The 14,227-nt window shown below is 45.6% G+C and overlaps 1 protein-coding gene across 1 annotated transcript in view; it reads right to left on the bottom strand.

Moving 5' to 3' along the window:
• Positions 1-5,526: 5,526 nt before the first annotated feature.
• Positions 5,527-14,227, bottom strand: part of LOC127345082 (uncharacterized) — a 29,098-nt gene continuing 20,397 nt past the window's right edge. The window contains exon 8 of the mRNA XM_051371496.2: positions 5,527-6,302. Coding sequence (XP_051227456.1) covers positions 6,204-6,302 — 99 coding nt within the window. The 3' untranslated portion in view covers positions 5,527-6,203. The remainder of the gene's footprint in view (positions 6,303-14,227) is intronic.

Below are 14,227 nucleotides of genomic sequence, written 5' to 3'. Positions count from 1 at the left end.
ATCGCTTGCTCATGTCAATTGAGTATTTTTACCAAATTACTTGCAAAGTACTATGTTTATCACTATTGCATAAAAAGCAAAATCACTATTTCCATAACTATGAATATGACTATGTGGTGGGCAATGGAACCATGGATTGTGTTGATATGGTCGAGGTTACATTGCAATGGGTTTATATCCATCTAGGATTAAACAACAAATGTCGTCCAGTGATTCTTGTGCCGTAATGCCCATGTTAACCATAAGATTTGGAGTGGGACGAAATAGTCAATTGTATTTCCACCTCTTGTACATCAACGGATGCGCTTTACCGTAGACACTTGTATTCCAAGGTGACAAGCGGTGGGCTGGGGAAGCCTAAAGTCCCCACGGTATTGCGGTCTATGATGGGTTGCATCTACCGGCGAAGGAGTTTGGTTCTATCCCAGACTATCGTCGTGGTTGGGGGCCATCCTTAATTGGTATAAGTACACCGGCGAGGACCCAGGGTCGGGGATGCAACAAAGGGTGGGTGTGCGAGGTAGCGGAGGAATATGATTGGCTATGACCTTACCCCTGGCCTCACACCAAAGGAAGTGTGGACGAGCCTGCAGCTCGGCTGGCAACAAGGATAAGATCTCTTATGGGTAAAGCAACACACCTCTGCAGAGTGTAATGAATCGTGACCTGTCACTCCCTGTTCCGGGTTTTGGAACTGCGAACGCTGCCGGAAAGGAACTCCATGAAGTTCTAGTAAACCGGTGAAGGCTGACGGACATAGTTCTTCTGAATAAAAGAAAACTTTTGAAGAAATGGTTATGAAAACCTGCATTGACTTTCTGGTCTAATGCTGTAGTGTAACATCCCAAATTTTAAAACAAAGAGAAAATGAATTTCCTTTTCCCAAAAATGAGAACCAACAAAAACTTTTCTTACATAGGGTGTTATGCATAGTACTCATCCCCACTCCTTGTGTTTTTGCCATGATTGTTTGTTTATTACTTGAACACATTTCCAAAACCCTAGACCCTAACCTTCTCAAAAACAAAGTGGGTCAAATTTGAGAAACCAAAATAAAAGAAAAAGACATATGTGGGCATATAGCCCTAATATGTAAATCTTGAACCCTACCTTTCTTATTTTGCTAAATGGTGGTGAACCATGGTGAACCCCACTAAACCCTAAACCTCATCCCTCTTGTCACCAACCTTTGAAAAGCAAAATAAAAAGAAATGTTCTTAAATAAGAAAAGATCTTAAACAAGAAAAAGGCATTTGCAAGTCTATGGCTACTTTTTGCAAATGCTAAACTTTGCTTTGTCTACCTCGGTAGATGGTTTGGAAATACCTCAACAAACCTAATTTGAGGCTTACAACTCCAATCTTGGTGAAAACAAAAATCAAGAAAGCATATGCATAGAGGCATATGTGACACTTAGCCAAAATATCAAATCTTGACCTTGGCACCCACCTTGCCCCAAATTGGTTTGAACCCTTTACCCAACTCATTCTAACACCAAATAAACCTCACCCATGTCAAGGAGAAGCCAAGAAGAAGAAAAGAATAAAAAGTAGAAAAATCACAAAACCCTCACATATGGTTTATGCCATTTTTTTCAAATCTTTGACCTAGACCAATTTGGCCTTCACCATTAGTTGTAATATGTTACTAAACACTTATTACAACTTTTGGAATCAAATCAAATTCAAACTCAAATTGTGATCACATATGATAATGGTCAAATCTGCCATTTATATTCTGGTCACTACTTTGAGCCCATCTATTTCAAGTTTTTCACACTAAAATTTCCCAATTCTTTGCACCTCAACCAAGAGCACATGAAGGAGAACAACTTTGGTAAAGACCACCATGTCAAATTCGTCTTGGATCAAAAACTATGCTCATGCAAAGTTGGAACTTTTTATCAAATACAACAATCTCACACATTGCAATTTTGCAATTCTTTTATTTTTAAAATTCCACCACCACTTGTATTTGTCTCTGGTCATTTGCAACTTATCCAAATGTACCATTTTCAAATTTTGGAACCATAGTGCACAAACCAAATTTGGCAAGAATTTGCAATTTCCAAATAGGCATCAATTCAAACACTATTCTAAATAGTGCTCTAGCCAACCCTAGTGCACCACTTGCTTCTACCCTGTCCCCTGGCCCTCTCTCTCCCTTGCCAGCTTTGCAAACCTAGGGAGCAAGCCCTAGATTGCATGTGCATGGCCATGCCGGCCATGTCACACATGGACATACTCCCCTCCTCTCCTCACCTCATCAGCCTCTTCTGCGCGCGCACTGGTGGGCGGCGGCTGGGCTTGCGCCGCCTTCAATGACATCGTTTCCCGCGCGCGGCCGGCCTTAAAAATCCACCGGCACCGTTCCTCAATCGCCCACACCTTCACTCGCACCACCACCGCCGCAGCACCATGGGGAAGAAGAAGAATGACTTAGATGCGGCCGACAGCGGCACGAAGAAGGAGGAGCGGCTGGGCAGGGTGCCGCTGCCCGTCAGCGTGGCGAGGCTGATGCACGCGCACTAGACGCCGTGCGACACTTGGGGGGACGTGCACATGCCTGGCGGCTGGCGGCTCAGCTACCGCCGGGTGCCCGTCCCTCCGGTGCCTGCCCGCGAGCCAGATAGGACCGCCAAGATCCGGCGAAGGAGGCGGTACCTGCCGCCGAACCTCCGCGCCGATCCAGTGTACGCCATCGACTCCGACAGCTGGCGTACGTATCTCTCGACCGAGAGGGATCGGAGGAGGCAGGCGGGCTTCATGGGTGACAGGGACTTTCCCTTTGACCATCCACCGCCGCCTCGTCCTCGAAGACAGCAGGCGCAGACGCGTGCGCAGCAGGCGCCGACGCCTGCGCAGTACGGCGACGAGGACGACGAATATGCTGACGCCGACGACTACATTGAAGCGCTGGTGTACCACAACGAGGAGGTCAAGGACGACACTGACGACTACGTCGCAGTCGTCTTCCAGGATTGGCAGCTGGCCATGGCGGAGGGCCGCGAGTTTGAGTTCCCGGACAACATGACAGACGACGAGAAGGCGAAGCTCGGCGTCCTCGTCTTCGAGAACGACCCGCCTGTGTAGCCGTCGCTGTCCCGCTACGCCACCGACTTTATACCGCCGGGCCTGTCGGAGGATGAAGCCCTACAACTAGTGCTACAGGACTCGGCCGCGCCACAACCGCCCGCTGCCACATCCCTGGGCGCCTCCACCGCCGCCACAGCCACAACCATGGGCGCCTCCACCGCAGCCACAGCCCTGGGCGCCTCCACCGCAGCACAGCCCTGAGCGCCTCCACCTCCAGCACCGCCAGCGCGCCCGGCGTACGTTCCGCCGGTTTCCAACTGGCCGTGGACGGTACCGGAGCTCATCGTGCTCGACAGCGACGATGAGCAGCAGTAGGCGCAGCCGTTTAGGTTTATTTTCATGTGTTAAACTATCTAAATTATGTTTTCATGTTATAAAAAAAGTGATTCGAGCAAAAAATGCGTCGTGTCGCTAGAGCCACCCCGACGCAAACGGACGCGCTGTCGATTTCGACCATTTTAGCCGACGCAAACGGACGCACGCGGATATTTCCGGACGCTAAAATGCGTCGCCCCATTGGAGATGCCCTGAAGAAGAGGATAAGGGAAAATGGAAGGAAAAAAATAATGGTAAAAAATTAGAAACCCACTGACATGTGGGTCCCACTTGCTCATTGCCAGTTTTGGATTGCAATTATATGAAAGCTAGGAAAGCAGAATTCTGTGTGAATTCCTATAACTTTTCTCTCCTCTTCTTATACCAAAATTTTAGCAATCCGATAACAATGCTGTTGGAGATGCTCCTAGTCCGCTAAAGGAAACTCTAAGACAATATTCACATGCTTAGTTTCCTGGAACGTCAAACTACACATCATGCCCTTCCACCTGCTTAATCTGCTAATAGAAACTCTAGACAAGATTTTTGTTCAGATGTTGCATTTGTAATTTAAAATGCATGTAAGAGCATCTCCAGTCGCGTCGTCCAAATCGTCCCAAAGGGATTTGGGACGCGTCGGACAAAAAAAACGTTCCCAGTTGCGTCCTCCAAAGCCGTTTTTTGTCTGGCGCGCCCCGATACGGTGTCTGGCGCGCCCCGATATGGTGTCCGGCGCCCCGAGCCTGTCCCCGCTACACAGGGGACGCTATGGGAACACCGGACACACCGATAAGCGAGGCGGGGAGTGACGGGACCGACGAGTCAACGGCACATTAAATTTTAACCTAACCGTCACATACCTCGCGACGAAAGTTATTGGCACGTAGCGACGGTGCAGTTCCCGCAGAGGCGCAGTGAAGCGTCTCGTCGCACCTAGCTCTACGTGCCGGCGTTAATGAGCGCCACCGCTCCCCCGCCTCCCTCCGGCCTATAAAAAGGGCCGCCTCTCATCGTCCCAATCACACACAAATCCTAGCGCCTCTCTCCCCAACCCTAGCTTCCACCATCTCAAGAGTCGACGCCATGGCTGGTAGAGGCGCGGGTCGAGCTCGCGTCCGTGGTCGTCGTCGTGGCCGCGTCAAAGCTGCACGCTCGCTGTCGCCTGCGACGCCGTCGTCTTCATCGTCGGACATGCAGGACGAGGAGGGGCCCGTGCTGATCGAGTTCGTCGTCGTCCTCAAGGGCGACCCACACGCCATCCAGCGGCTGCCGGACACCTTCGCCGACTTCGTCGCCGGCGCCGGGCGCCCGGGCTCGCTGCATTTGCGGGAGGATGCCTGCGGCTACTTCCGGTGGATCGTCGACGTGATCTACGACGTGCGCGGCAAGATGTACCTCCACATCGGCTGGGAGAGGTTCGCGCGCTACCACCGCCTCCAAGCCGGCTTCGTGCTCGTGTTCTCCTACTTTGGCGGCAGGGACATGAGCATCAGGGTGATCGACGAAACACGTTGCCGCCGGCATTACCAGTGAAGAGTGTTGTTTCTTCGCAGCGAAAATATGCACGGAGGTTTCTGGTTGTTCTTACTCGCAAGAACCAACATGGGCACCCTCACAAGCTAGATTTTCCAGTTTGGGTGACTGGGTGTGCCCTCGAGTGTTCTTTTTTGGCAGCGAACACACGAAACTTTCGATGCCCGGCCTGGTTAGGTTTAGTTATTTTGCAATGTTTTATATTTGTGTTAACCATGGTTCAAACTATGTATTAGTTTGTGAAAAACCATGTTCTAAATTATGTCTTCGTGTAAACCATGTTTCCAATTATGTATTAGTTTATGGAATGTTTCTTCTATTTATTAAAATGAAAATGCAAAAAATAGTATTTTAATGTTTGGGGCGGCGTTTGGGGGACGCGGCTGGGGAGCGACGTCCCCAAACGCGGCACGAACGAAAAATATGCTCCAAACGCTCAATCTGACGCCGTTTAAAGGAAGATTTGGGGGACGCGACTGGAGATGGTCTAACACGATAGTACAGAAGTGAAGTGGATATAATAGTAATGCTGAAGAAGTCCTGCAGTAAATTTCCTATTACTTAAGAAGTGAGGGCGGTGGCGAGTGAGAAAAAGATGGATAAAATATAAATATGTGCATGTCTTTAATCGCCATGGTATTTGACAACAGTTTCTCCGTATTTGGTTGTATGGTGAAATATAGATCTAGTCTTCTGAAGAGTAATTATGAGATTAGGCTGTTTGAGACCCGGAAACTGTCTTTGACACATGGGTACCACTGGTCTCCTTACTTTTAGATTTTTTAAAATTCTAAAACCTCACGTTTCTAAGTCTTAAAAAATTATGACGTTAAATATATAGATAGATATATACTGGTGGGGTGTATGCAAAAAAGTTTCGTTAAAAAATACTTTGTATTTTGAACAATATAAAAAAACAAATTTCTGACAGTCCCAAAATTTAAAGTATTTTTTACTGGGACATTTTTGCATACACTTCTCATGAACATATCTATTTACATATTTAACGCCATAATTTTTTAAAACATAAAAGTGTGAGATTTTAAAAGTTTTAAAAAACTGAAAGTGTAGGGAGCACTGGCACCCATGTGCACCAAATTCATGTCCGTTTGAGACCCTGTTACATTTACAGTCAAAGTAGACGCAATAAAATTACATGATGTTTCAATTGAAGATTTCGTCTCCCAGCTACAAAACCACATCACGTGCTATTTCACTCATACTGTACTAGATAAGACGACATCTCACACTCCAGATGCTTCAGGTGCTCACTAGCGGTGTCAGAGCCTCGACCACGCTGCTCATGTTCGGCCGGAAGTCCGCCTCGTACTGGACACAGAGCGCCGCGACTGCAGCCATCTGCTTGCAGGAGTGCGGCAATATACACGAAAGCAATTGTTATTCTTTTGAGAATGGTATACTGTGACTGAGATTAGAATTATAACAAGTTCAATAAGAGCTAGAAACAGAATCCCAGAAATACGTTTCATGCTAATGAAATGGAACAGGGCGGTGACGCTTCTAGTTCTATCTAACAAAAGAATCTCGGGAGTACGTCTTCTCTCTTTCATTGCAACGAGAACAATGGTGCACGAAATTCCCCCCACGCTTCTCCTTGCAGCATTGCGACCCTGAGAGAGAGACAATCCCGTCGGGTACCTTCGGCAGGCAGACCACCGTCGGGTTGGTCAGGGTCAGGAGGTGTTTGGTTTACCTGCATTAACTTGAGCTAGACCTACACGCTGTTCAAAACACTTCTTACCGAATCCTGGCCTGATTCGAATATCTTTCTATAGGGGTAATCGGATGTTTCGGGAAGACGAGTCACGTCAGGGCACAAAGGGCCAAACGAGAGAGATAGCAGAAGCTCTTACGGTGCATCAGATATTTCAGGGTTACGCATCTCCAGCGGCGCTTTCAGGGTCAGCCACCGTTTGTTTCCGCCATGACCGGAAATGCGTTTAGCACCGCTTTTAGCGGGACGACGCAAAGTGATCGGGTCATCCGCGGGTTTGCGTCTCTGCGGACGCGCAAAGTGTCCGCTCGGTCCTCGCACGGACCCGCCTGGCAGCGGCACAACTGCTTCGTCTTCCGCAGGATTACTTCCGGGCGGGCCGGCGTGGGAACCGGAGACCCAACCGCTGGAAATTTCCGAGGAGGAGGCCATTGTCATGGCACTGGCCAACAGCGAGCAGGACGAGCTCAACGAGCTCGCTTTGTGGGACGGGCTCGCAATCCAGCTGCGCGAGTCAGCGCTCGCGCAGGGGAGGTCGGCGACTCTTCCGGCCACGCCGACGCGTTCCAACGTCCGCGCTCCGCCTGCTGCTCCAGCGTGGGATCCCTGGCCATAGCCTTTTGCCCATTCGGCGGTACCTCCTCCACCGCCGACGTACGAGCTTCCATGGCCGACGCCACAGTTGATTGACCTCGTCAGCAACGACGACCAGTAGACAACACGTACTTTTAGCACGCCTTTCTGGCTTTTTTATGTTTTTTTTCATGTAAATTATGGCTTCATGAATGAAAAAAAATTATGCGTCGTGGAGCCACCCCTGACGCAAATGGACGCTGGACGATTTTGACCATTTGGCCCGACGCAAACGGACACGGACGTTCGAAATGCGTCGCGCCGCTGGAGATGCCCTAAGGGCAAACTGTGCGATTGCCCCTCATCTCCCGTTGATGGTGGTGCTCGACGGAGCGCTATCATTCCTTCGGCGAGGGGTGGACAACACCATCTCATTGCTCTCATTAAAGAGGTGGTCTTCTATAGACCATTTCCCCCATCTCCCCTCTCTAGCTGCTACAGGGTTTGAGAGTCCACCGTCAGCGGCCGGGCCGCTCCAGGGCCTCCTCCGCCGGATTAGCCGGCCGGAGATGGTCATGGATGGGCGCCAGAGTAGCTAGGCTTAGGTGTAGGTGTAGATCTGGTAGTTTCCTCGTTTTACCCATGTAGAGTATGGCGCTATGCCCTTGGGGGCTAGGCCACGGCGGAGCTCGAGCTGCTCCCGGTGGCTGCTGGTGGTGGTGTTGCTCTCTGCGGCGCTCCGATGGAAGGAGCCGGAGGCAGAGGGTGGCGGAGCTTCCTCACCCCCTTCAATAAAGCTTGACGGCTTCTCCAACGATCTGGACGGATCTAGCCTGGATCCTCTTCTTCTTCGCCACCATGGAGGTGGAATCGAAGGTGAGACTCCTGGTGACGCTGTTCTTGGCAGATCGCCGGAGAGGCATCCTGGAGCACATGATCTTCTTCGAGCGCAACACATGGCGACCGAGCTCGTCGCCATGATCTTCGGCCAGCATGGTGGCCTTTCTTCAACCTCCATATCGGAGGCCCTCCGATTCATCTGCTGGAGCTCGACGCCTCCAGAGGACCAAGTGGTGCGTCCCCGGCCTTCTGGTGGTTGCCAGCGGCGGAATCTTCTCGCCGGCATGGAGTATTCGAGCATGCAGCTCCTTGAGCTCGGCGGATACGCCTGGAGTTCGCCGGCGACTGGTGGCAGAGGCACTGTCCTCGATTGCTTTTTCTCATATAATTTCAGGGTGCTTTCTGTAAAGTGCGAGGTCCTTATTTCAAATTATAGGTTTGTTAGGGCAAGAGATGACATAGGACTTCGCTGTAAAATGTACCTGCCACGGATGTTTCAATGAATTGCTCCTCTGGGGTCTCTGACCCCACCTTGTGTTAAAAAAAAAAAGGTGGTCTTCTCAATCTTCGGTTTAATGGATCCTTGGACGCACGCTTATATCTGCCAGTGAAGTATGATAACGTCTTTCAGGCGTGTGTGCTATGCGCATGCTTATAAGTCATGTTTATTACGCTCGGATGGATCCACGGTCAATGCGTTCGATCTGTAGAGATATGCTGTAATCGTCAATATGAATTATATATTTTTTCGTTTCTGTGGACTGTTCGATTTTGTATTTTAGATTTTCATTTTTTTTATAAGCTTGATCAAACATAGAGAGAATGTCAACTTTTGACTAAGTTTATATATATGCTCTTATATTTGCGAACAGAGGGAGTGTGTGAGTACAATTCGAACATGAAACCTCCGCAGAAGTGAATTATGTGTCTTGCCACTACGCCAACAACCATATGTGCTAGAATTATGATATGTCGATCTCAAAAAAAAAAAAGAATTATGATATGTCGGGTAAACTAACAATAGTGCATATTTGTCTCCTTAATTTGTTTTGTTACATATAATTATAAGTATTTATCTCCTTTATAATGAAAAGGTGCTGCAACTGACGAATTCTCAATAAGAAAATGTGGTTCGTCTACATAATTTGTAAAAGAAATGGGCAGGCGGAGAATTGTCCAGACTTTGAGGATGGGACGAAATAGCTAAATTAAATAGGTTTTAGGTGGTCTTACAAAAGGTGGGCCAAGGCACGAAATGGGCTATTTTGTATGGGGTAGTTAGTAAAAAACTTAATGTGTTGGGGTTTGCAAGCCTGTAGTTCCGTGAGATCTGAAATAAATATCTCAACATGTGAGAAAATCCATAAAAATAAGGGAGAAAAATGAAATAAATTATGTGAAACACCACCGCCCTGCCGGCGGTCAGCTGGTCAATTCCCACGGCACTTGGCAAGTCGGAATAATTAGCACTTGAATTCAACTCGTCTAGCTCTTATAATTTGTTAATTTGCTTCAGTCCATGGGTTGACATTGTTTTTCAGTTTATCTATTAGTTTGACATTGTTTTTCACTCAGTCTATTTGTTTGAATTGGTATACATCGTATTACGCTCGATCGATTTTTTTTCTCAAATACTTGACCACAGTTTTCCACTCAAATTATTTGCTGAAATAGGCCCGCCTTAATTTGTGCAATCCATCGGTTTGCTGAAATAACATGGCATTTAATTTTTTATATTTCATCTGTTTATTCAAATATCTTGGCCTAGATTTGCATTCAACTTGTTCATTGAAATATCTGAGAACTTATGACCATCTGTATACATAGTGTTGGGTTGTTTGCGAAATCTGTAGTAAAACTCGTGAAAGAAGAGTTGTTGAACGTCTTAAGCAGGAGATAGCATAAATTGTATGCAAGTTTGAGCTATATATCCTCCAAACCTTTTTGATATGATGGAGCATTTGGTTGTTCATATATATATATGTACTTACTGATAAGGCGGTACTTAGAGGTCTGGCACACTATGAATGGATGTCAAGTTATTGCATGGATAGTTGTTAAGAGAGTGATATGCGTCAAATCCTCACATATTTATAACAAAATTTGATATATTCGCATATCTAACTTGACTATGTTTTGCAGTTTCTGCGAAAAAATAAAAGTACCAGGTTATGTTGCACCAACAATATGTTGGGTTGGGTTAAGCTTTAAAGATCATGTACATTTAGTTGGAATATGAATTCTCTATGAATTCTCCACATAATAATATGACCAGTTGTCTATTTTGTAATAATATATTTCCGAACTGCACCAACAAAAGCTAGGCTATGTTAATGATGAACTTTTGGCCCTATCTCATATGGTTCTGATAGGAGGATAAGTACAACTTTGGATTGTGTTGTCAGTGATGTCTGCCACAGCTCTATTGTACCTTCTACGGAGGTTGATGTAGCAGGAGTTGATACGAATGAGCATCATCATGCCACCTGAATCAAGTGGTAGAGTAAATTTAGACTAATAAGCCTGCACTGACATTGTGGTGCCAGGGGAAGAAGATTGAAAATCTAATCTGCTGTCTTTTATTATGTTGCTGGTGGTGATTCATGTAAATTTGCACTAGAAGTCGGAACTCTCCTTGATCTTCTCCTTGATGGTCTATGACGCCACCGCTTCATTGAAGACCATGTCATTTCGATGCGTCTAAATGCACCAAAACACAAGTATGATTGACGTCCACAATAGAGGAGTAGGCTTGTGTGAGGATCTGCGACCTTTTTTTTTTTTTGTAAAACACAGTACCAACGCAGACGTTCATAAATACGTACATACTCACCTCTATGAATTTACGCACGCACACACTACATTTATGAGCACCTTCGAAAGATTGAGTCCAAAATATTGATCCGACCGGTATTGAGATATACAAATTCACCTCAGGCGTATCGCTATCGGTAGGAACATCGTCTCCCACTAAAGAATATTATGTATTCATGAAAAAAAATTGCGCTAGAAGTCACGTATGAACAGTGTACCTCCTAGGACTGATGATGATCGGTAGAGATTCACCACGGCGGGTGTTTCTCGCGAGCATTGCAAGAACAAGAATTACATATATGACCGGTTCGATTTGTCTGATCAGTGTGCTATGTGCATGGTTGACACATGACCTCCAATATGGATTGAAGATTTTGTCCAGCAATTAAGGTATGAATGATGCAACGCGTGTCGATGTGTACTGAGTGTCTGAGGACTCTGGGTTGCTGCCTGGGAAGCACATGTTTGATGGTTTGCGTATAGTGCCGACACAAAAGTGATAAAACCAACACAATCTGCTTTTATGCTGGGAGGAATATTTTGGAAGGAGTGGTCATTCTACACGAAACAATCCATGAGTTACATACTAAAAAGATGGATGGAGTTCTGTTTAAAATTGATTTTGAAAAGGCTTATGATAAAATGAAATGGCCCCTTTTGCAACAGACACTGAGGGTGAAGGGTTTTGCTCCTGAATGGGGCCAATTAATACAACAATTTGTTCAAGGAGGAAGTGTTGGTGTTAAGGTTAATGATGACATTGGTCATTATTTCCAGACAAAAAAAGGATTGCGGCAAGGGGACCCTTTGTCTCCAATGCTTTTAAATATTGTAGTGGACATGCTTGCTATCTTAATTGAGAGGACGAAGGAGGATGGCCAAGTAGGAGGACTCATACCCCATCTAGTTGAGGGTGGTCTCTCCATATTACAATATGCCGATGATACAGTTCTTTTTTTGGAGCATGACTTCCAAAAAGCGGTTAATATGAAATTAATATTGTGTCTGTTTGAGGAACTATCAGGACTTAAGATTAACTTTCATAAAAGTGAATTTTTTTGTTTCGGAAAGTCCAAGGAAGAGGAGGATCAGTACAAACATATCTATGGATGTGATGCTGGGTCATTCCCATTCAGATACTTGGGTATTCCAATTCATTACAGGAAACTAAGAAATTCTGATTGGTATCCAGTTAAGACCCGATTTGAAAGAAAATTGGGATGCTGGAAAGGGAAGTTAATATCCTATGGTGATAGGTTAGTCCTTATCAATTCAGTTTTATCAAGTTTGCCTATGTTCATGTTATCTTTCCTACAAATACCTATTGGGGTAAGGAAACGTCTGGATTTCTATAGATCTCGTTTCTTTTGGCAATCCGATGAAAATAAAAGAAAATATAGACTTACGAAATGGAATATTGTGTGCCGCCCTAGGGATCTGGGGGGCTCAGTATTGAAGTCCTCGAGATTAAAAATAAATGTCTGCTAAGTAAATGGCTCTCCAAACTTCTTAATGAAGAAGGGGTACGTGTGGCAAGAGCTACTTCAAAATAAATATCTACTACATAAGACTTTATCCGAGGTGCAAGCAAAACCTACTGATTCTCCCTTTTGGAAGGGATTGATGGAGGTTAAGGGGGAGTTCTTTTCTAGAGGTTCTTGCAGAGTGGGAAATGATCCTAATACCCGCTCCTGGGAGGATACGTGGTTAGGAAAAACTCCTTTAGCACAACAGTATTCGTCTTTATATAATATTGTACACCATAGGAATGTAACGGTTGCCCACGATTTTAGCTCAAGCTCCACCCAATATTACTTTTCGTAGAGTGTTGAGGGGGAATAAGTGGACTTCATGGGTAAATTTATGTCGCAAATTGATGAGGGTAAATTTGAATGGAGATAATGATCGTTTTGTTTGGGATTTGACATCCACAGGGTTATTTACGGTTAAGTCTATGTATGAGGATCTTATGAATGACCATACTCTTTTTTTGCGAAAATATCTCTGGAAAGTTAAGATTCCTCTTAAGATAAAGATATTTATGTGGTTTTTGAGTAACAAAGTATTATTAACCAAAGATAATTTAACAAAGAGATATTGGAATGGGTGTACTAAATGTGTTTTCTGTGGGGATCGGGGATCAGGAGACTATCCAACATCTCTTTCTGGAATGTCCTTTAGCTAAACTTCTTTGGCGCACAGTTAATTTCACTTATGATCTTCCACCTCCTTTAAATATTACTAATTTGTTTGATAATTGGTTAAATGGAGTAGATAGACAATCTAAGACTTTGATCCGTATTGGGGTTTCCGCCTTATGCCGGTCTATATGGAGGGTCAGAAATGATATTATCTTTAACAGGAAAAATACTTTTCATTTTTTACAGGTTATCCATATGGTGGCACATTGGGTTCAGCTTTGGTCTCTCCTTTCGCCGGAGGGACAGCGGGATGCTATGGCTACTGGATGCACACGGCTCCTGATGGTTGCTCAGGATATCTTGTGCCAGGCTGGTTGGCGGCATACTAGGAGGCTTTGTTGATGAGTTCTCCTTTTTTATCACGTTTTCTGTGCTTTGGTTGATTTTTGTATCAATCACTGTTAGCGTTTCGTTTGTAAATAATAATTTTATTCTGAACCTGTTATTAATAAAGGGCCGTGTGCATCATCATGATGCAGAAACCGTGGTATATCCCCATTTCGAAAAAAACTGAGCACGGAAACAATTTTGCCAAAGACCACAACATTCATCAACATTCATCTCGTATGTATTTGCACCAGAAGCGCCCTGGTAGACCTGGCGCGGGTCAGCGCTGCTCGGGGCTGTTTAAGATGACCCGTGACTCACTTCAGATACTTATATGACTGGATGTGCAAATTGAAACTTTAGGAGTAAACTGACTCAATCTTAATGCCAGAAGCGCCCTGATCGACGTGGTCGGTTGGGCGTTTGGTCATGACCCGCAGTTTGGATACTATATTTTGATCTATTTAAAATTTGATCCGTCAAAAATAAAGACCGAAGTATACTTATTAGTAAACCTTGGCCGTGGCCTTCCCTGGATGCGCAGTTGGTTGACGGGTGCCTCCTAATGTCGTGGCCTGTCTTTTTGGCGCGGTGTTGGAGTGTCGTGTTGAGTGTTTTGTTGGGGTGGTTTTGTGGTCTATGTGGATGTGTTGTTTGTGTGGGGTTGACCCAGTTGTTGTAGGTTTTTGCCTGGTTTTCTGCTACAAACCGGGCACCCTCTTCTTAATTAATGGATGAGGCAAAGTTTTTGCTTGTGTTTCAAAAAAACAAATGGCAGCACTTCAGCAGTACTC

The sequence above is a fragment of the Lolium perenne genome, chromosome 3, assembly GCF_019359855.2.
Source record: "Lolium perenne isolate Kyuss_39 chromosome 3, Kyuss_2.0, whole genome shotgun sequence".
Taxonomy (NCBI): Eukaryota; Viridiplantae; Streptophyta; class Magnoliopsida; order Poales; family Poaceae; genus Lolium; species Lolium perenne.
This window is presented reverse-complemented; position numbering and strand designations above follow the sequence as displayed.